The sequence below is a fragment of the Xenopus laevis genome, chromosome 4S, assembly GCF_017654675.1.
Source record: "Xenopus laevis strain J_2021 chromosome 4S, Xenopus_laevis_v10.1, whole genome shotgun sequence".
Classification (NCBI taxonomy): Eukaryota; Metazoa; Chordata; class Amphibia; order Anura; family Pipidae; genus Xenopus; species Xenopus laevis.
Genome location: NC_054378.1, coordinates 94527652 through 94548218, shown reverse-complemented (window position 1 = coordinate 94548218; position 20567 = coordinate 94527652). Strand labels below are relative to the sequence as shown.

The following is a 20567-nucleotide window of genomic DNA, read 5'->3' as shown; positions in this document are numbered from 1 at the left end:
AGCCAGAGTAGGGTTGGAACCTGTGGAATCTTTTGGTTGGGGAGCGCTCTCTGTCGAGTTCAGCTTGAAACTCCCTCTGCCGAGTATCCACCTTTATGGCCAGGGCGACTAGATCTTCCCAACGGGATGGAATTTCCCTGGACACCAGATCAGACTTTATACGTATCGCCAGACCGTTGTAAAAGGCAGCGTGATACCCGTCGTTGTTCCACGAAGTCTCTGCAACCAGGGTGCGGAACTCAATGGCATACTCCGAGACTGAGCGAGTTCCCTGTTGAAGGTGGAACAGGCGTGCGGAGGCAGCAGTGGCACGACCCGGAGCATCAAAGACCACTCGAAGTTCCCGGATGAAAGCTCGGGCATTATCAATAATGGGATCCTCCTTTTCCCATAGAGGCGATGCCCACTCTAGTGCCTTCCCTTGCAAACGGGAGAAGATGAAGCCCACCTTAGCACGTTCCGACAGGAATTGGCTGGGTGCGAGTGCAAAGTGGACCTCGCACTGGTTAACAAACCCACGGCAGGCTGTAGGATCACCACTGTAGAGTGGGGGAGCCGGAATGCGGGGTTCGGTGGCGTGAAGCGGAACCACAGGTGCAGGGGCTGGAGTAGGATCGGCAGGTGTTAACGCCGATAACTTGGCAAGAATGGTCTCCAAAGCCTGACCAAAGTGAGACTGCTGTACCTCATAGGACTGCATACGGGATGCCAGACCACGAAGCGCCCCACCGACATCAGGCGGCGCAGGATTCTCCTCCAACGGGTCCATGGCCCAATTATAATGTAAGGCCAAAGGCCTCAGGAGTAGTGAGGACCAAGGGAGGAAAATAACAATGTCCAAGTTCGCAGTACAGTAGAGGATGAGACAGAAGAATGGTCAAAAACAGGCAACAAGATCAGTCCAGGCAGAAGAGGTTCGAAGTCGAGAATTCCAGGCAAGGGTCGGTACACAATAGACAAGAAGTTCGCAATGAATCACACCCAGGAGTAGAAAACTAAACCTATAATTGGGCACAGGTTACAGTCCGGAGTTCCCTTATAAAGGCCCAAGTTTGGCGCCAATTTCGGACGCATCGGCGTCATGACGGACGCGCTGACGTCGGCGACTGACGCTCTGACGTGTGCGACGGACGCCGGCGCCCATTTTTGACGCCGACGTCCATTCCGTCGCCGGCGACCAACCAGGGTGTGGGAAGAAGCTGACATCATCCGTCTGCGTCCGAGAAGACCCAGGGAGCCACCATCTTGGTTATCTGTGCCAGATTCCATTACATTCTATAGCACACCCACATGCTGACAGTTAAGAGCTGAATAAAGAAGGTTGCAGCAAGACCCATGCCTGCACAAACATAACACAATAAATGCAACAGGGATGTGCCAAAGTCAAGATAAACGAACTAGTTGGTTAGAGGTTCCCGTACCAGCTCAAGGCCAACTCTGCTCTTTAGTAGTGAAGATCTGTGCCTCCAATGATAGCCCTAGAATTTCCTCAGCTTCTGTTCTGCTGATTAAAGGAACAGTAACATTTAAAAAATGAAAGTTTTTTAAGTAATAAAAATATAATGCAGTGTTGGCTTCAGAAACACTAGTTTTATTTATATAAATAAGCTGCTGTGTAGCAATAGGGACAGCCATTCAAAAGAGCACACAGCAGATTGCAGAGAAACTCAGAAGAACATAATGGTGTTATCTGTTATCCCCTATTTAACCTGTGCCATATAGCCTTTTTTAAATTTGTGCCATTGCTACACAGCAGCTTGTTTATATGAACTATAGTGGTGTTTCTGAAGCAAACAGGTCAGATTTAGCAGTGCAGGGCAACACTAAATTATATTGTCATTACTTTAAAATGCTTTTATTTTATGGTGTTACTGTTCCTTATACAGAACATAAGGTTGATCTTCAGCAGGCAGTGAGTCTATTTGTCCCACAGCACTCACAGCCCAGGCAGTGTATACAATTAATCATTTTTGAGAAACAGCAAACTGTGAAGCAGTGCAGTGTCACAGACACTTAAAAGACGGCCTATCAATCAGTAAATGGGTTGCTGTTAAGACAACTTAGAAGGCATGAATCATTGCTGGTAAGAGTTGCTGATCCCCTGGGGTCATATGGGAAGTCCAGAATATAAAATACAGAACTTCTTCTTGCTTTAGGCTTTACTTCGATAAACAGTAAAACATGAGTGTGTTATTAAAGGTTGAACCATTGAATTATGAACATAATTTTCTTCTGACTATGTCAAGTTGGCACAAGTAACAGCAGGTGGCACTGTTTTTTTTTTTTTTTTAAATTACATTAGTGGTATAAAAAAAATACATAAATTGCAAAAGTGCTTGGAAGATGACTGGTCAATTGCTGGTCAATCTTGTCAGTTTTACATTAATTTGTTTTAGGGATGCACCGAATCCAGGATTTGGTTCGGGATTCGGCCTTTTTCAGCAGGATTCGGATTCGGCTGAATCCTTCTGCCTGGCCGAACCGAATCCTAATTTGCATATGCAAATTAGGGGCGGGGAGGGAAATCACGTGACTTTTTGTCACAAAACAAGGAAGTAAAAAAATATTTTCCCCTTTCAACCCCTAATTTGCATATGCAAATTAGGGTTTGGATTCGGTTCGGTATTCGGCCGAATCTTTCACGAAGGATTCGGGGGTTCGGCCGAATCCAAAATAGTGGATTCGGTGCATCCCTAATTTGTTTTAAGGGTTTTCATTTCAAGTAATTCTATTTTATGCACTTCTACTTAGTTCAGTTAATTCTGTTACTAAATAAGTCCATCTTTCATAACTTGCACTACTACTTTGCATTACTAAGCTGTCTTATCTGTCATTCTGCTCTTTCATACTTGTAAGGAATCAAAATTCTTCTGTCATCTGTAGTCTGAATGTTCTGTGATAACAATAGATAAATATATTTTATAATACTTTCCTGTGTAAAAAAAAAAAGCTATAACTCTTTCACAATTTACGATAATGAGTTTTCCTCATCCCCTATACTAAATATTACACGTTGCTTCCAGGCACAACTATAATACACATTTTAGTGCCAATGCATATTTCTATATAGTAGTATGATAGTGTTTTTACATAGCATGATAGTGTGCTTTAAAGAATTGGGGGTACAAACGATTCTACTGGAACTGTATATAGAATGTAGCTGTAAAACATGCAACAAGGAATTGACCAGCGACTGTTATTGAACCATGCAGATCTATTGGATTGAATGTGAAGCTGACCAGTGCAAGCCTGTCCTTCGGGGCCATAAATCCTTTTTGCAATATACAGTATTATGTTAGGAATCCTTCAAGTGAAGGCAGTTATGCAAGCCTGACCATTTGTGATTATGGAGCAGTCATGTAATCTCTTGGTGTGTGATTGTATGCAGTGGCATTACTAGATATTACTGGGCCCTACAGGAAATACATTTAAGGCCCCTCTATATATCCAGCGGTTGTCCTGTTTCACCAATATATGTTGAATTTGCGAATTAATTAGTGCCTTGGGGGCCCCTTAGACCTCCTGGCCCCCCTGCAGCCGCAGGGTCTACTTCTGCTGTAGTAATTGTGATTGCATGTAGAAAATTAATTCATGCATGCATGATGCATTCAATTGCGGCTCTGTAACAGAGGTGTTGCATATAATAGAAAGCATAATTGTCTAAGGTGGACACATCCCTATTTGTGATATAATGGGTTCAATGCCATATTTACCGAAGATTGAACTCCCACTTTCACCCCCTGATAAAGTTGTCTCTAAAAATCTCATACAAGAGAACAGTGGAATTTCTAACTTCACTCTAATAATACTGTATGATTCTCAGTTTAAGACTTAAATGATGGTGAGTTTAATCAGTGCATCACAATCATTTTCATCATATTGAATGAAATTTCAAAGATTTGCCCTATCTCCCACAGCCCTGAATTTCTTTAAATTGCACCTCAATTTAAGCATTTATTAAACTATATGCGTGACCTGTTCTCAGATTTTGATGACTGGGAGCCACAGGGGAGTCATATAGGCAAATGGCATTTTTGGCAGTTTTACTGCAAAATCAATATTTCAAACGAAGTTAAGCAAAATCAATAATCTTAGTTTGTCCGTAGACACTAGCATACAAAGGAGAGGGCAATGCTAGAGACAGAAATAACCTCCAGTATGACATGTATAAGTCCATAGTCACAGGCACAAATTTAAAACAATGAAACACATATTATGTTTAAGAGGGCTTGTGGGTGGTTAAAAGGAAGAAGACCCCCAAAGTTGTTCTCTCAGAAAGGAAAAACGAGTTGGTTGATGACGTGAGAGGTTAGTAGGGTGAATATTTGTTGAATTTAGCTAAATTGATTTATATCTTCAGCTGGCCAGTCCTTTGCACTGATCGATGTGTCCAGTGAGACCATTCACCTAATGTGCATGACTTCATTTCCCAATAATCATGAGCAGAAGCAGTGCTTTGGTCAATAAGATATTTAGAAAATTGGCTCTTCGGTAGATGTCATGGAGGTCACTTCTCTTCCTCCTGGCTCCTGATGCATGTCATAACCACATATACCCAACTTGTTGACAGTAAGACCTTAATATTTCTACTGTTCTAGCACTAAGTGGCTGTAAGCATTTCAGTTGGCTTTTATAGTCAAACTGATATGAATAGTTACTTTATATCGAACCTAATTATATGACATTTGTAATACTCTTTATTGCGGTGGCTATATTTTACTTATCTGGGGGGGGGCCCTGCTGTATTGCATTTCTATATGTTTCTAATGGGCCTTTATTAATATCTGTTCTTTAATATTTTAATAAGCTTATGATACAAAGGTCCTATTTATGAGGAGTGTGTTTCAACCACTTATATTTGGGAGGTCTTCCCTCCTTTTTTAGCAAATAGGGTACCCAAGGCATTTTGATATTGCAGAAGCATAACAATAGGGAAAGTAATCCTTGTGAAGTAGAAGACATGTAGAAGTTTGCTCTGCCCGAGTCCCGTTGGAAGGTTAGGCATGTTATCATACTACGCACAACAGGGAACAGAGAAGCGGAGCTCCATTGCTTAAACTTTTAATTTGTAGACCCCAGCTGGGAGCAAGCTTTTTATATAGATCAGTGGTCCCCAACCAGTAGCTCGTGAGCAACATGTTGCTCTCCAACCCCTTGGATGTTGCTCCCAGTGGCCTCAAAGCAGATGATTATTTTTGAATTCCAGGCTTGGAGGCAAGTTTTAGTTGTATAAAAACCAGGTGCACTGCCAAACAGACTCTCCTGTAGGCTGCCAGTTCATATAGGGCTACCAAACAGCCAATCACAGGCCTTATTTGACATCCCCATGGACTTTCTCATGCTTGTGTTGCTCTCCAACTCTTTTTACATTTAAATGTTGCTCACAAGTAAAAAAGGTTGGGGACCCCTGATATAGATGAACTGTTTTATCTATGGGGGGGTCTTAGTGCTATTTAAACTGCAAAGTAAAGGATTTTAAAGGGAAACTCTGAGTAATGCCACTCTTTGTGCAGGAAATTCACATTGTAAAAGCTAGGATTGTGCAATTGATAATTGATTGATAATTTTAAGCAGGGCTAGGCAGAAGAGGTAAATGCCTAGGGCGCAAAAGGTAAAAGGGTGCCAGGCACTTACCTCTTCTACCGCCTTCCCTTAGTTCGGGCACCCTTGTTTTCCCCCAGCTCAGCGTTGCTAGGGGGAGGTGACGTAGCGGGCCGTGTTGCCTAGGGCGCCTAACTGGCTTGGCCTTCAACTGATTTTAAAAGAAAAGCTGTCACATAAACAGTTTGTATATATGGCAAATCTAACAGGGTATCATTGCTCTAAAGCTCATTACATTATTCCAGGTGGATGCAGGAGGGGTTAGTAAGGGTAATCTCTATTAGGGTAGGCCTACACGTGTGTTTTCGGTGCCATCCGCAAAAACGCAGGCGTCAAGTCGGATGCGATGGAAATAATGTAAGATATACAAATGTCGAATGAAGTCGAAGCTTTGGTCTGATGCGACACGATTGTCGGATGCAGACGCAGCGTCTGCATCCAACAGTCGTGTCGGATCATGGCTGCAACACCATCCAACAATGCATTCACCTACCTTATTTCCGTTGCATCCGATTTGATGCTTGTGTTTTTGCGCAGCAGGTCAGAACGCTCCAAATATCGTCCGTGGAGTTGCTCCCTTAAGGGTAGGATTACACATGCGTTTTCAGGCGGTCCGACACGCTGCGCAAAAACGCAGGTGTCAAGTCGGGTGAGACGGAAATAAGGTAAGCTACACAAATGTCGGATGAAGGCAGGGGTGCTTCGCCAATAAGGCGAGTTGAGGCTGTCGCCTCAGGCGGTAGCGCCCCACTAGGTACCAGGGGCACCTACTTTAAGAGCGAATTTCTGGGGGAGGGGGGGCAGCAGCAACTGCTGCTGCCTCAGGCGGCGGAGGGGCCAGGATCGCCCGTGGATGAAGTTGGTGTTGATCCGACGCGACGCGACGGGTGCAGAAGCAGCAAGCAGCGTCTGCATCTGGCAGTCGTGTCGGATCAACGCCGCGACACCATCTGACAATGCATTCACTTTATCTCCGCTGCATCCGATTTGATGCCTGTTTTTGCACAGCGCGTCGGATCGTTCCAAAATCGTCCGTGGAGTTCCTCCCTATTACTTAAAATAGGCACTACACCTTACATAAGTTAGGTTAGGTTAAGGCAGCAGGTTTTGACTCAAGATTGTTGGACTGGGCTGGCAGGACGCTGGGAGAAATGTTGGTGGGCCTGCTGTTTGCCCAGGACTGGGGGAGAGGCATGTAAGACAGGGGTGACTGCCTCTGGTGTGTGCTACACTGACTCAACGCTATTTTAGGAATGTTTTGCCCATTTTTAGGACTCTACAAACCACAGTAACATAAAGCAATTTTCCATAAGATTTGTGGTTTCTTTGACAGAATGCACTGGTACATCTGGGTAACTAAAATCTCTTCCATGAAGTATGACGTAAATGACGAGGGCTCATATTTGAGACTACGCCTTCTTGGTGGCAGCTCAATGGGCGTGGCTATCCACACTAAGAATAGCTTATGTAGGTTGCTAAGTGATATTTACCACACCTCATTATCGTGACGTCGGAGGACAGGAGTCCTGTCTGCTAAACATGGCGGCTAGAATGGGTGTCCTTTCTGTAGCGGGCTTCAGAGCGGCAGCGAGAGCAGGGGGCCTCTTGGCAAGACCAAAGCAGTCGACGGCGGTCGTACCCTGTCGGACAGTAATAGCTTCCAGCGCTGGGGCCATTTTACCAAAACCGGAAAAAGTGAGTATTTCTACTGACCAGCCCTGTAGTACATGCTGCGTCTTCCGCATTGTCCTCTCTGTAGGACCGCTCCTACTTTATACTTTCCTGTGTACATTTACGACGTTAAATAATGTCAACGTTTACCATCGCTAAAGCTATATACTATATAGTTATGAATTATGGGGGGGCTCACCAAGGGCATGCTGGGATTGATAGCACTGCTCGTGTATTACACACATAGTAAAGTGTGCGGAAGGGACCCCAGATTTCAGCCTGAAAAAAGGACAGAGATGCGTTAGGATTCCAGAATAGCATGGCCAAACTGCCAACCAACTACACTGACAGATGTTTTTGTATGAACTACTACTCATTATTAGTCTATTAAAGAAAAATGTAATAAAAAAACAATTTACAATTACAGTATTATATATGATCTCTTTATTACTGTACTGGCCAACAGGTAGCAAGAAGTGGGTTGATAATCTGATTGATGACCAATCCCTGGGCTGGATTATATTCAATAATATGTAATATAATGATGTGTGGAGCCAACAGGCAAACTGGGGTTCAGTAACATCTCCTGAATAGCTATAGCTTGTTCTATCTATCTATCTATCTATCTATCTATCTATCTATCTATCTATCTATCTATCTATCTACTCTATCTACTCTATCATCTATCTACTCTTATCATCTATCTACTCTATTTATCTATCATCTATCTACTCTATTTATCTATCATCTATCTACTCTATCTATATATCTATCAATTCACTCTGTAGTAATTATTTATTAAAGACTAATTTGAGACAGAGGACCACAGACTCTTGTACTGTCGGGTACGGCTCTGTTTTTTGGGGAAATGGGGGCGTGTAATTTAAATTGTACAGTCCTACAATAGTAATTGAAGGGATTATTCTAATACATCCTGCTGCAGATATCCAGACAACATGCACCATTAGTAGATACCAATGACAGGTTTCAGGACTTAAAGGATCAGTGTTCAGAAACACTACTATAGATCATATCAACAAGCTGCTGTGTAGCAATTGCGGAAATTGAAAAAAGGCTGTATGGCACAGGTTAAATAGTGGATAACAGATAACAACATTATGTTCTACAGAGATTATCTGTTATCTGCTGTGTAACCTGATCTTTTTCTCCTTTGAATGCTTGCCCCCCATTGCTACACAGCAGCTTATTTATATAAACAATAGTAGTGTTTCTGAAGCAAAGCAGCAGTTTTATCAGGGCAGGGCAACACTGCATTATATTTTTATTACTTTAAAACACTTTAATTTTTTGATGTTACTGTTCCTTTAAAATTTACTGGTTACAGAACCAGCCGGCAGTACAGAGAAGTATTTGAATGAATCGTCAGTCCTGCCAAAACTATTCAGTTATAGGAAGATTTACATTCTCAGCCCTGCCCAATGATGTATCTGTTCTATGGCTCACTTATTCTATTGTACATATTGCATATCAGGGGTTTAACTATAGAGCAAGCAGAAACAGTGACTGCTGGGGGGTCAAGGAGATCACCAACTCTCAGTATATGTTTATATAAATGCCTAATTCCCAGAGGTTGGGGTGGGGGGACCTAAAATGATTTTGCTGTGGGGATCAGTAATTTGGTGTATTTCATAGTCTGATATTTGCAGAGTTTCCCCACTAATCAGTATTTATAAAAACCCTTGCTTGGCAGTGTTCTCAAATGCAAACATTTACTTGATGAGGTGTCACTTGTTAAATGGGTTTGAGAGAGAAATATAATGTGTTTGCTTCTGCATTGTAGAATATTGCCATTTTTCATAAGCGGAGATCTGTGTAACTGATTTAAGGTGGAACACAGAACATTTGGATGGAACTGAACCTTATTTATCAGTTTTTATCTTTCAATCAACTATTTTATTTCTATTAATAATGCATTTTGTGTGGTAGTTAGTGGCAGGTGCACTCAAATCCAAATAAGATACAGTCTGCATAATAAGAATACATTCATGATGTCTTTGAGAAGCCACGAACACTGCAGGATGCTGACTAACTTCTATCAGCCAATTACCGATGCCTTTTACTTCTTGTAGTAATTCATTACAATAAGCTTTCATTAATTATTTATGTGTATTTTATACACTGGTAACCCATGCATTACTCTCCAGGTTAGCTTTGGTCTTCTTCGAGTGTTTACCGTGGTCATCCCATTCCTGTACATAGGAACCCTTATTAGTAAGAACTTTGCAGCCGTTCTGGAGGAGCATGATATCTTTGTTCCAGAGGACGATGATGATGACGATTAAGGTGAGTGGCTTCAGTCAGAAGGGATGAGCTAGAGAATATTTAAAGGGGCTGTTCATTTGTTTTCAGATTGTTCACCACAAACAGAACTTTTTCATTTGCTTTCCATCTTTTGTCTTTTACTGTTTTCCAAAAATGTAAGTTAAAATGTAATGTTTGTGTCTCTGGTGTTTCAGTCTGGCAGCTCAGTGATCCAGGAGAGTCTGAGCTGTTACAATCTGCTACATTTAGTTGATACAATTAGTTGGTACATTTTATATAAATTTTGTATAAATTCTCTGCCTTTAATGGGGATTCTGCTCAGCAGGAACAAAATAACAAATGTATCAATTAAATGTATCAACAGTTAAAAAGTCGGTGACACCCCCCAGAGTTGGTTTAGAAGGTGAAAAATGAAACTTATTAGAAATATTAGAAAAAAGGTCACAAATAGAAAATAGACAGTAATTGCAAAAAGTCTTTATTTCAAGTGAACAATCTGAACTGAAAAAAAGTGTTTAAAGGTGAACTACCCCTCTAAGATAGCTCACCAGAAAGACTTTTTCCAATTACCTTCTATTTTCTATTTGTGACAGTTTTTCTAATAATGAAGTGTAACGTTTAAATTCTTTTATGTCTTTCTAAAGCAGCTCGGGGGGAGGTCACAGACTCTAAATTCTAAATTGATGCATTTAGTTAATACATTTCTTATCTTTGGTGCTGCTGAGCAGAATCCCCGAATTTCATGAAAGGCAGCTGTTAGGGAGCTAGCACACGGGGACATTTAGTCACCTGCGGGTAGGGTTGCCACCTTTTCCCAAAAAAAAATCCGGCTGGTGGGTAGGAAAAGGGGGCGTGGTGTGACGTAAAGGGGCGGGATTATGCCGCTAAAGGGGCGGGCCACGGCGCGGACAAGAACCGAAGGACAAGGTAAGTTTACAGGGGATTGGGGGCTGGCCGAGGGGGTCTTTTTAAGGGTTTTACAAATTTACCGGCAGCTACATTGCCGGTAAATTTGTAATACCGGCCGGGTGGCAACCCTACCTGCGGGGCGACAATCTCCCCAAACTGCCTTCCCCCTGTGCCTGGTGCACTCGGGGAGTCATCCGAAATTGCCTCACGAGGAAAGAGGCGATTAGTCGCCAGGAGACGAAATCTCCCCGAATCTGCCCGTGTGCTAAAGCCCTTAGAATTGATATAATAGTTGCTAATATTCCACAGATACCGCTGGCAAATGTCTCCACTAACGTAGCAAATTGTAACAGTTCAGAATGTGCTCCTGTATCACTGAGCTGCCAGACTGAGACACCAGAGACACGAACATTAAACTTCAATTTTGGAAAAATGGTAAAAAATAAAAGATGGAAAGCAACTGAAACAGTATATTTCTGGAAAGACAATTGAAAAAAAAGTGAGCAGCCCCTTAAAATGCTGTTCTGTATTGATACAATGCTGCTGTGTGGTAACAATTACTTTCTTTCTCTGGTTTTACAGAACTTTGTCAATACATTGTTCACAACAAGCCTTATCATACGAGCGTGGATCTTTGTCTTCTGAAATGGACAGGACTGAAGATGCTGCAGCCCAATTTACACTGAAGCTACACCAATGATTTGCTGCATGTTTATAAAACAAACTGATATTATTCGTTTTGCCTCTACCATTTGGGGGATGTTCTCGCTTGGGTTGCAAGGTGAAAGAAGCATGTGGTGTTTTAGGGTGATAGTAATAAATATCTGTTATAAATGATATCTGTGTTCGTCTCTTCTTACTGGTTAATGTACCACTTGGAAATGTTAATACATTATGTTTATCCATAGGTATTATTTTCACACTTCTCTACATATTTGAACTTATACATATTTAGCAGATAAGTGATGTCGGTCAGCGCTAACTTGCCTTCTCCCAAGCCTTGCTCGACACACCATTCCCGTATACCCATGTGGGTATATAAATTAAAGAAGCGGTATACCTTTGTTCAACATGAGTTTAATGAATAGAACTTGCTCTAAACATACTCTTTGTCTATTTTAACCGGCTAAACAAGGCAAACTGTGAAATTGCAGCTAATCCAGTTTGATCCTTGCGAGGTAGATCATTTAATTGCCAGTGCACAGAAAACCCCCCTGCATAGTATCTCCTGCTTAAAAAATAATCACAATAAATAGAAGGTGAAGGAAGGAAGGTCATATACTGGTAAACCAAGGTCTGACGAAGGGGCCCGCCCCCGAAACATAACGTTGTAATAAACACGCAGGGCTTTGCCCGCATGCATTGAGCTCTGAGTGCCGGTTTTCTTCTATTAATCTTACAGCAGTCCCTCTGCTACTAATTTGCCAGGATCCCCAGATTGCCAGTCTGGACCTGCTGAGCAGCCTATCATTTTCTGCACTTCTTTATATGTTTTCTCCAATCAACTTTTTAATCAAAGTATGCTGTTCTTCTGAACAAAGTCGGAAACTACCAATTTTTACTCATGCCCAACATTTGCTGCCTTCCTTCTTTAAATAGGGGCCGTAATTGACACCTGTTTTTTCACAAGGAATGACATCACTAATTTAACACCACACTGCTATTATTTGGAACAAGCCTCAATTGATTTAATTACACTGAATCAGCAGTATGCATGTCATGTCTGTTGGTTTTCTATTGCTCTACTACACCTAGTAGTAAATTATTTGCTATGTAGAAATATTATTTCAACCTAAAACAGTGATCATTCAGGTTAGTGATGTCGGACTGCTATTATACTGAACACAACTGTATGTTGACCTGGCCTTTTAAATGTGGCAGCTGGGCTTGAGCCTGGCAAATAACTGGGCCTGCCACCAAAAAATATAACAAATCCACCCATGGCACCCCTAAAGCAGACATTCCCTGCACAATAAAAAGAACATCATAATTGGTGCTTATGTTGAAGTTATTACCTTAATTGCATGGATAAGCACTGGGATATAGGCTTTTTTTTTTCTTTAAAGAACTGCTTCAATGGAAGCACAATCATCTCTTTTTAATCCATACAGAATCTGCACAAAAGGAATTGCACAGACTGGTCCAGCTAAGGGTAAGGTCACACCTGGAGATTTGGGGAGATTTAGTTGCCTAGGCGACTAATCGCCTCTTCTTTAGGGGGCGACTAATCTCCCTGAACGGCTTCAGCCTGTCATAGTGAAAAAACGCCTGTGGCATGGCACTCGCAGTGCTTCGTTTTCTGAAGTTGCCTCACGAGGAAACTTCGGGCGAGTGCCATGCCGCAGGCGTTTTTTTCATTGTAGCAGGTGTAAGACAGGGGGAAGCAGTTTGGGGAGATTAGTCGCCCCAAAGAAGAGGCGATTAGTCTCCCCGAGTCTCCAGGTGTGACATTACCCTAAATGTAAGGCTATGACTGTTTGCATATAATATACTGTATGCAGGCTACTACTCTACTACTACTACTACTACTACTACTACTACTACTAAGTGGGACTAAGGTAAATAATGAAAGATTCACAATACTTATGGATACTAAAGGTGGCCATACACGGATAGATCCGCTCGTTTGGCGATGTCGCCAAACGAGCGGATCTCCCTCCGATATGCCCACCTTGAGGTGGGCAATATCGGGCTGATCCGATCGTGTGCCCTAGGGCCCAACGATCGGATCCTTCACGTTCGCAAACGGGCGGTCAGATCGCGGGACCGCATCAACGAACAGATGCGGCCGCGATCCGACGGGATTTTCTGTCCCATCCGATCGAGATCTGGCCGACTTTCGGCCAGATCTCGATCGGGGAAGCCCGTCGGGGGCCCCCATACACGGGCCAATAAGCTGCCGACTCGGTCTGTCGGCAGCTTTTATCGGCCTGTGTATGGCCACCTTTAGCTGTAACCTGCAAAATAATGAAAGTGTATAGACTTCAGAAAGCAAAAGTGTATTTTGGACCTCAGTACATTATAAAAACAGACTGAAAAATAAGCTTGAGGGTATATGGTCACTATGATGTATAATAAACATGGCTTTTCTAACTATCAGTTCTTTCTAAGAGACACAATGGCATCCATGATTAGAAGGAACAAGCTCATCTAGTGTGGCGCTGGGATGAAAAGTATATAAAAAAGTATATATTGTTTTCTGACAAAGTTGCCTCACTGAGGCAACTTTGGGCGACTATTGAAAACGCATCGCCGCGTGTGCATTAGCACAGGCAACTTTGCGTTGCAGCCTATGGGGAAAAACGCTGAGGCAGTTTGGGGAGATAGTCACGCAAAAGACGAGGCGATTAGTCGCCAGGCGACAAAATCTCCCCGAATCTCCTCGTGTGGACTAGCCCTAAAGTTGAACCACCCCTATAATGAGCATACTAATATCATTTTGGACACTGCCCATAGAACAGTGCAGACAGATACAGTTGGTTGCTGGGTAAATGCAGATTTGCTCATATATAAACAACTAGTCATTAGCAAGAATTGGTGTGACTGTTTGCAGCCTATTGCCTTAAGGACAAGGAAAGTCTAAAATAGAATAAGGCTAGAAATGCTGTATTTTGTATACTAAACATAAGCATGAACTTACTGCACCACAAGCCTAATCAAACAAATGATTTATGCTTTCAAAGTTGGTCACAGGGGGCTGTCATCTTGTAACTTTGTTATACATCTTTCCTGACCCTGCACATGCTCAGTGTGGTCTGGGCTGCTTAGGGATCGTCATAAACGGTTTCTTATAAAAACGGTACACATTTTTTAATTAAAGTATATTGGAGATAGGTTTCTTTTTCATTAAAGAAAGTAAAAATGGGATTTTATTTTTTTGCCTTTCCTTGTCCTTTAAACTCATGCACTTGTCAGCCAATATTTCTACTGTCTGTCCCTAAAGCTGCCAAGTATAACCTACTCCTCCAAAAAGAAAAAACACAGCAAATGTTAGCTCTACAAAACTCACTGTAGTATTTCATTATAACAGTTACTTTATTTTAAGGTACAAATTAAGCCTTTGTATTTGGATAAAATAGTCCTTCATTCCACAGAACACTGACTTAAGGTGGACAATTCACACCAGTTTATTAGCACAATAAATGATATTTGTACATTTAGGGGTCTTGTCCAGCATAAAATTTTGAGAGGAAATCTGTAGGCCGCGGAGTCTCAGTCTCGTGGAAGTAGCGCATAATGTGCGTTCTTTGCTTCCACACTTTTATTGTCTCTTCAAGTTCCATTTTACCCTAGAGAGGCAGAAGAGTTTAGTAAATTCCATATTCAATTGTTTGTCATTAAATACAATGCTTTGCTCTTGATTTATCATATAGCCTTATTAACATTTTTTAAAATTCTCCCCCAATAACGGAAATACGGATACATGAGATTAAGAAGATGATCTCCTTCCAAGGCTTTCCTAGGTTCTTAAGTGTTGTCCTGATATGGTCATGGGCAATCAGAGGCCCTCCAGATGTTGATGGGCATCAGTTACCTGCATCCTACTGAAAACTGAGGCCAAGTTGAAGTCCTATATGGAGGCCCTACAGTCGCCCATTGCTGTATGACTAATAGCAATAAACTGACACCATCTCTCTGTACACTTAACCCGTTCCTCCCATATCTCACTGTCGAGCTAGATCTCCTTAATGAAACTGCCAGATCTCTGTACACCCATCCCTTTCCTCCCATATCTGGCTGTCAAGCTAGATCTTCTTATATGAAACGGCCAGATCTCTATAAACATCTCTTTCCTCCCATATCTGGCTGTCAAGCTAGATCTTCTTATATGAAACGGCCAGATCTCTATAAACATCTCTTTCCTCCCATATCTGGCTGTCAAGATAGATCTCGTTATATGAAACTGCCAGATCTCTATACACGTATCCCTTTCCTCTCATTTCTGGCTGTCAAGTTAGATCTCCTTATATGAAACTGCCACATCTCTGTACACCCATCCCTTTCCTCCCATATCTGGCTCTCAATCTAGATCTTTTATGATATGATGTGGGGTCATAAAGAGCTGAAATACCACACAACTACTTAATGCAGATGTATTTTAAAGTTTAAGGTACTTACAGGACATGGTCTTGATTTTTTTAACATTTTTAATACTATTTTACACAGTATGCATTGGAAATAAATAATTCTACAACTGAAAAATGTATTTTCTACTTTTTTTTTTAATAATGGTGTGGGGGCAACCATCACAGTTCATTATGCATAATCCTGTGCTTACAGTATCAGCCAGAACACCATCATGTGAATTCCACTATTCCATTCTTATTTCCCTATTGCTCCTATGTGAATGGGAAGCACCACGGGCAGTTCTGGTCATTTCTCCACTCAGGGGCAATTCTGAGGTGGCTCTTGTGAGGCCTCCCCATTTGCTCCCCAACAATTATCTTTGTTGCACAACAAAACAAACAGTAGATATTTTCTAATTCAAGCAATAGGCACAAAGTACTTTTCCAGCATTAATGCTGGGGAAAAAGTGAGTAAACTGTCCCTTGGAAATCTGAAAAGGGCAATTCATTTGGCACATTAATTGCCACAACAAATACATTATTTCTAGATGCTTGATCAACAAATAAAAACTTTAAAAGTTTGAGTTTTCTGGTACGCGATATAAATTGGAAAGCTGCTTAGAATTCTTTTTTTTTTCCATTTTGCAAAACACATTTAAAGTTTTGTAGTTGTCCCCTCATATAGGACAAACTGCTAATAACAGTGTGTTCATAAAAATAACAAGGAGAGTGTTAATAGGCTGTTCAAGTGGAAGCAATAAATGATTAGTTTTACCTTGATTACAAGCATATCGATGACTCTCAGGTCTGTGACATGAGCATTTTTCTGAAACATCTCCCGCACCTTATCTCTTCCTTGTTTGACTGTAATGTCCAGCTGGAACACATGGACTGCAAAGGAAGACAGTACATTCATAAAGGTCATGTCTGTCAGCATAGCTGCAGCATCATGTTTATTTTTGGGTCCCTTTTGTGAGCCATTAGACCATACAGCGCCACCCAAAACACACTAACTGGAGAATGTGATTTACATTACATAGCAACCATCAAAATTTCAGCTAGCTGACATGCATTGCTTCTTATTCATCTCAACAAAAAGTCAGCCAAGTTGCTCTGGACAGGCAGGGCTATATTACAGATTAGGTGAACTAAGGACCCACCTAGGGTTTGCCTAATCCAAAGGGCCCAACCTGCTAAGTGAAGTTGCACTTGGTGCATTGGTGGTTCTGCAACTAGCTGCCTAGTGGTGGAGTAATGCACAGGCTACCCTAGACTATAGCCTAAGGGCCCAGTATGACCAGGGGCTCAGCTATTATTTACTTTTCAACTATTATTTCTATTTTCTTTTACTTTTAACATTTATTTTTATTTGCTCTGCTGGGTCTAGTCAGGAGCACGTGCTAAGCGAAGATGGCAGGCAAAGCGTGTGGGTGCTCCCGGATGTCTACAGTTCCACTGGTGTAGAGTGCCTGGATATGCACAAATCTGATCCCAGCAGTGGCCTAGAAGGGGATCCTGTTTGGATGTAGCGTAGGGCCCCACATCTCATTAATCTGCCCAATTCAAGAGACATCAATATAGGGGGAAGGCTGGCTTCTAGAGATGGATGTTTTGTTCAATCAGTTTCATCTACCCACACTGCAGGCAATAGAAATGGGACGTCTTTTTTATACACAATCTTCTATTCTAGATTCTAAAGTTGGCCCTAGCCTGCCTGGGGCCCCATTTAGCCTTAAACGATCTCTGTGGACAGGTGATTTATGTCACAGTTAACCATTAGCATTAGCTATGCACAGGTATAAACTGTCCATTTTTTTATTTCCTCAACAAAATCCTTAACCTTGACAAATGTCTGATTTGTTTTTTTGTTATTGCAGTGCCCCCCAATAACCTTGTGTCCGTGACTTTTCCGACGAGCCGGTAGTGATACAGTGGGTGGAACGATTGGCCATATCAGCAGCGACATATTACTCTGCGACACTTACATCTCTTAGTGCTATAAATGGCCAACAATATAAATGCTGCGAATAATCATAAGCTTAAAGTAGTGTAGAACAGAGGTGACAGGGGCTGGAGGTCAGGGACAGGACACTGCACACAAGCCGTTCTATGGCAGCTCACCAGAATTGGGCACCTCTCTGTACCAGGCTCGGTACAGATCCCGAACACGCCGCTTTGCTTCTCCAAGGTCTCTGCTCAGTATTGGTTTGACAGCAGAGGCAGCGCGAGCTGTAGCAGCAGCAGAGGACGCCGCCATCTTTCCCCTCTATTGACTGCGCCTGCGCATCAAGTCCCAGCCAATCAGATCTAAGGTGACCAAGAGTTTTCATTACAATTGGTGGTGGGGGGAGGGATTTCCGCTTACTTGAGCGTCAATCTGCATTGACTTTTAATTCCGGTGTGTTGTTTCTGTTACCGTGTGATAGTCGGCCTGGGATATTTTAAATGTTGCCTGTCCCTAAAAATTAGATTTTTTAAAATGTATAGTTTACAATGGAGTTGAGTATGTGCCCTGGACAGTGACCTTTTCTTTTAAAGGAACAGTTTAGTCAACTTCAGTGTAAAAATAAAAACTGGGTAAGTAGATAGGCTGTGCAAAATAAAAACAAATGTTTCAAATATAGTTAGGCAAATGTAATGTATAAAGGCTGGAGTGATTGGATTAGGGTTACCACCTGTCCAGTTTTGACCTGGACAGCACGGTATTTTGAGGGGCTGCACGGGTCTATACTTCCTGCCCGGTTTTGCAAATAAGGAAAACCGGCCGGGATTCCCTTGATTGACACGGCGATCGGCCAATCGCCGCACCGTAACCCCGCCCACTGATGTCACAGGCCCACCCACTGATGTCACAGACACGCCCCCCGCCCGGTCTCAGCCAGACATAAAGGTGGCAACCCTAGACTGGATGTGTAACATAATAGCCAGAACACTACTTCCTGCTTTGCAGCTCTCTAACTCTGAGTTAGTCAGCGGCTTGAGGGGGGGGGGGCACATGGGCATAACGGTTCTGTGAGTTTGCAATTGATCCTCAGCATTCAGCTCAGATTCAAAAGCAACTGTCCTCCCCAGTCTTTTTTTTTTTTTCTTCTGTTCTGTCCGGACCAGATAATTTTTTTTTAGAACTCACTTGGTTCTTTCTAGGGCCGGATTCCAGGTGCAGTTTTTTTTTACTGCTCCAGTGGCCAGGTTGTGCAGGAAGACAGCTCTTCCAATTGATGATGTCTCAGCATTGAAGCATCCAATGGAAAAGCGGATAGACACTGAGCTTAAAAGGTTATATATGACAAAAGGAGCCGTGTGCAAGCCGTCTATAGCCTTGGTGTCAGTAGTTAAGGGTCTTTCCATTTGGATAGAAGATATAGAACAGAGGACCAGAGGAGGTGAGCCTCCGGAGAAGATCTTAGCACCTCTGGCAGATTTTAGGTTGGCCACAACTTTTTGTCTTGGAGCAGCGGGAGATCTGACTAAGTTATCAGCAAGATCAATGGCTTTAGTTGTAGTAGCAAGGAGGACTCTCTGGCTTAAGTATTGGTTAGTAGATACGGCTTCGAAGGCTTGTGGGCATATGTTTTCCCACTTCCCAATGATCTTCAAAGTGTTGCAGAAGATCTTTTACACTCAGATGGAGGCTTTAGTAATTCTGCCGAATTAGCCAAGCCAGCCATGGTATCCTCTGCTGAGACGAATGTTCCATGGCAGGCCAATTCCAAAGGGAATCTGTGGCATCCAAATCCTTTAGCGTTGAGTCTAGTGGCCTGGCAGCTGAGAGGATGAGGTTAGCACAGCAGGGATGGTTGGAGGCAGTCATCAATACATTATTAAAGTCTGGAATACATATCAGAGATATTATGCCACATAGGGAGATCCTTGAGTTCCTTCAACGGGGCCTGGACAGGGGACTTAGCCTGAGCACATTGAGTGTACAGTTGTCAGAATAGTCTGCTATTCTGGAGAGAAGGCTTATTGAGGAAACCTTGATTTCTAGATTTTTTTTTTTAAAAGCAGCAGTGAGGTTTGTGCCACCCATTAGATCCTTATCTTCACTGTGGGACTTACCATTAGTCCTAAAGGCTCTCACTGAGAAACCATTTGAGCCATTAGACCAGGCTATGTTGTTGGATGTGACACAAGACTGTTCTATTAGTAGCCTTAACATCGGCTAGAAGAGTATGTGAGCTGCAGACATTATCTGCGAGGCCTCCATATACAGGCTTTAAAGGGGACTGTGTAATTCTTAGACCAATATTGCAGTTTTTGTCTAAAGTAATTTCACCATTACGTATCAATGAGCCAATTGTTCTGCCAGACTTTGTCCCAGATATGAACACCCAAGAAGGGGCAACATGGAAGTCTCTAGATCTCCATTATTGTTTACAGATTTATCTACAGAAGGCAGAGAGTGGGAGGAAGACGGATAGGTTCCTACCCAAGAGATTTTCTTTTCCTGGCCATCCTCCCCTGCAGCATGCCCACACCCCTTTCGTGGTCTGTCCACAACATCAGGCAAAGACTGGGGAGGACAGGAAGGAATGGGGATTAAATGCATTGCTTTATTAACCCTTCTGTGTCCTGGCAGTATGGTAGAGAATAAACACGTTATGCTGCTGGGGAGGATGGCCAGGAAGAGAAAATCTTGGTAAATATGAATCTATTTTCGCCTTTAAATGCTAGTAAGGCATTTGATGCTTGGGTTATATTGTGAAAAAAATATTCAAAAATTGTTTTATCCCCTATACAAACAAACAATCTAAAGAGAACTGAAACTGCTGCAGGTGAACACTGGAAAAGGCACAAGACTTCTGGTTTTTACCTTAGAAAGTCCTGTGTCCTCTTTTTAGCCCACTAGAAGTAATGGCAGAATATGGATGAAGACAAATCAGCCATTTTTCCTCTAGACCAGGGACAGAACTACGGGTAGGAAGCTGCCGGAGGAGCTAGGCATGTACCTCACCTACCCGTCTTCCCCTATTACCAGCTGCAATTTGCTCCCACTTGAAAATTAAGAATCTGAATACACCCCCACTTACTACATAA

The 20567-nt window shown here is 42.4% G+C and overlaps 2 protein-coding genes across 2 annotated transcripts; one reads left to right on the top strand and one right to left on the bottom strand.

The window, feature by feature from the left end:
• The first annotated feature begins 7135 nt into the window (after window positions 1-7135).
• On the top strand, window positions 7136-11301 carry smdt1.S (single-pass membrane protein with aspartate-rich tail 1 S homeolog). The gene is made up of 3 exons (NM_001094892.1): window positions 7136-7296; window positions 9438-9576; window positions 11047-11301. The coding sequence occupies exons 1-2, from the start codon at window positions 7141-7143 to the stop codon at window positions 9573-9575; spliced, it is 294 nt and encodes a 97-aa protein (NP_001088361.1). The 5' UTR covers window positions 7136-7140; the 3' UTR covers window position 9576; window positions 11047-11301.
• A 3179-nt stretch (window positions 11302-14480) lies between these two features.
• On the bottom strand, window positions 14481-17814 carry ndufa6.S (NADH:ubiquinone oxidoreductase subunit A6 S homeolog). The gene is given in 3 exon segments (NM_001095501.2): window positions 14481-14753; window positions 16306-16421; window positions 17652-17814. Coding segments are annotated over 3 exon segments (384 nt in total). The 5' UTR covers window positions 17788-17814; the 3' UTR covers window positions 14481-14621.
• Window positions 17815-20567: the final 2753 nt, after the last annotated feature.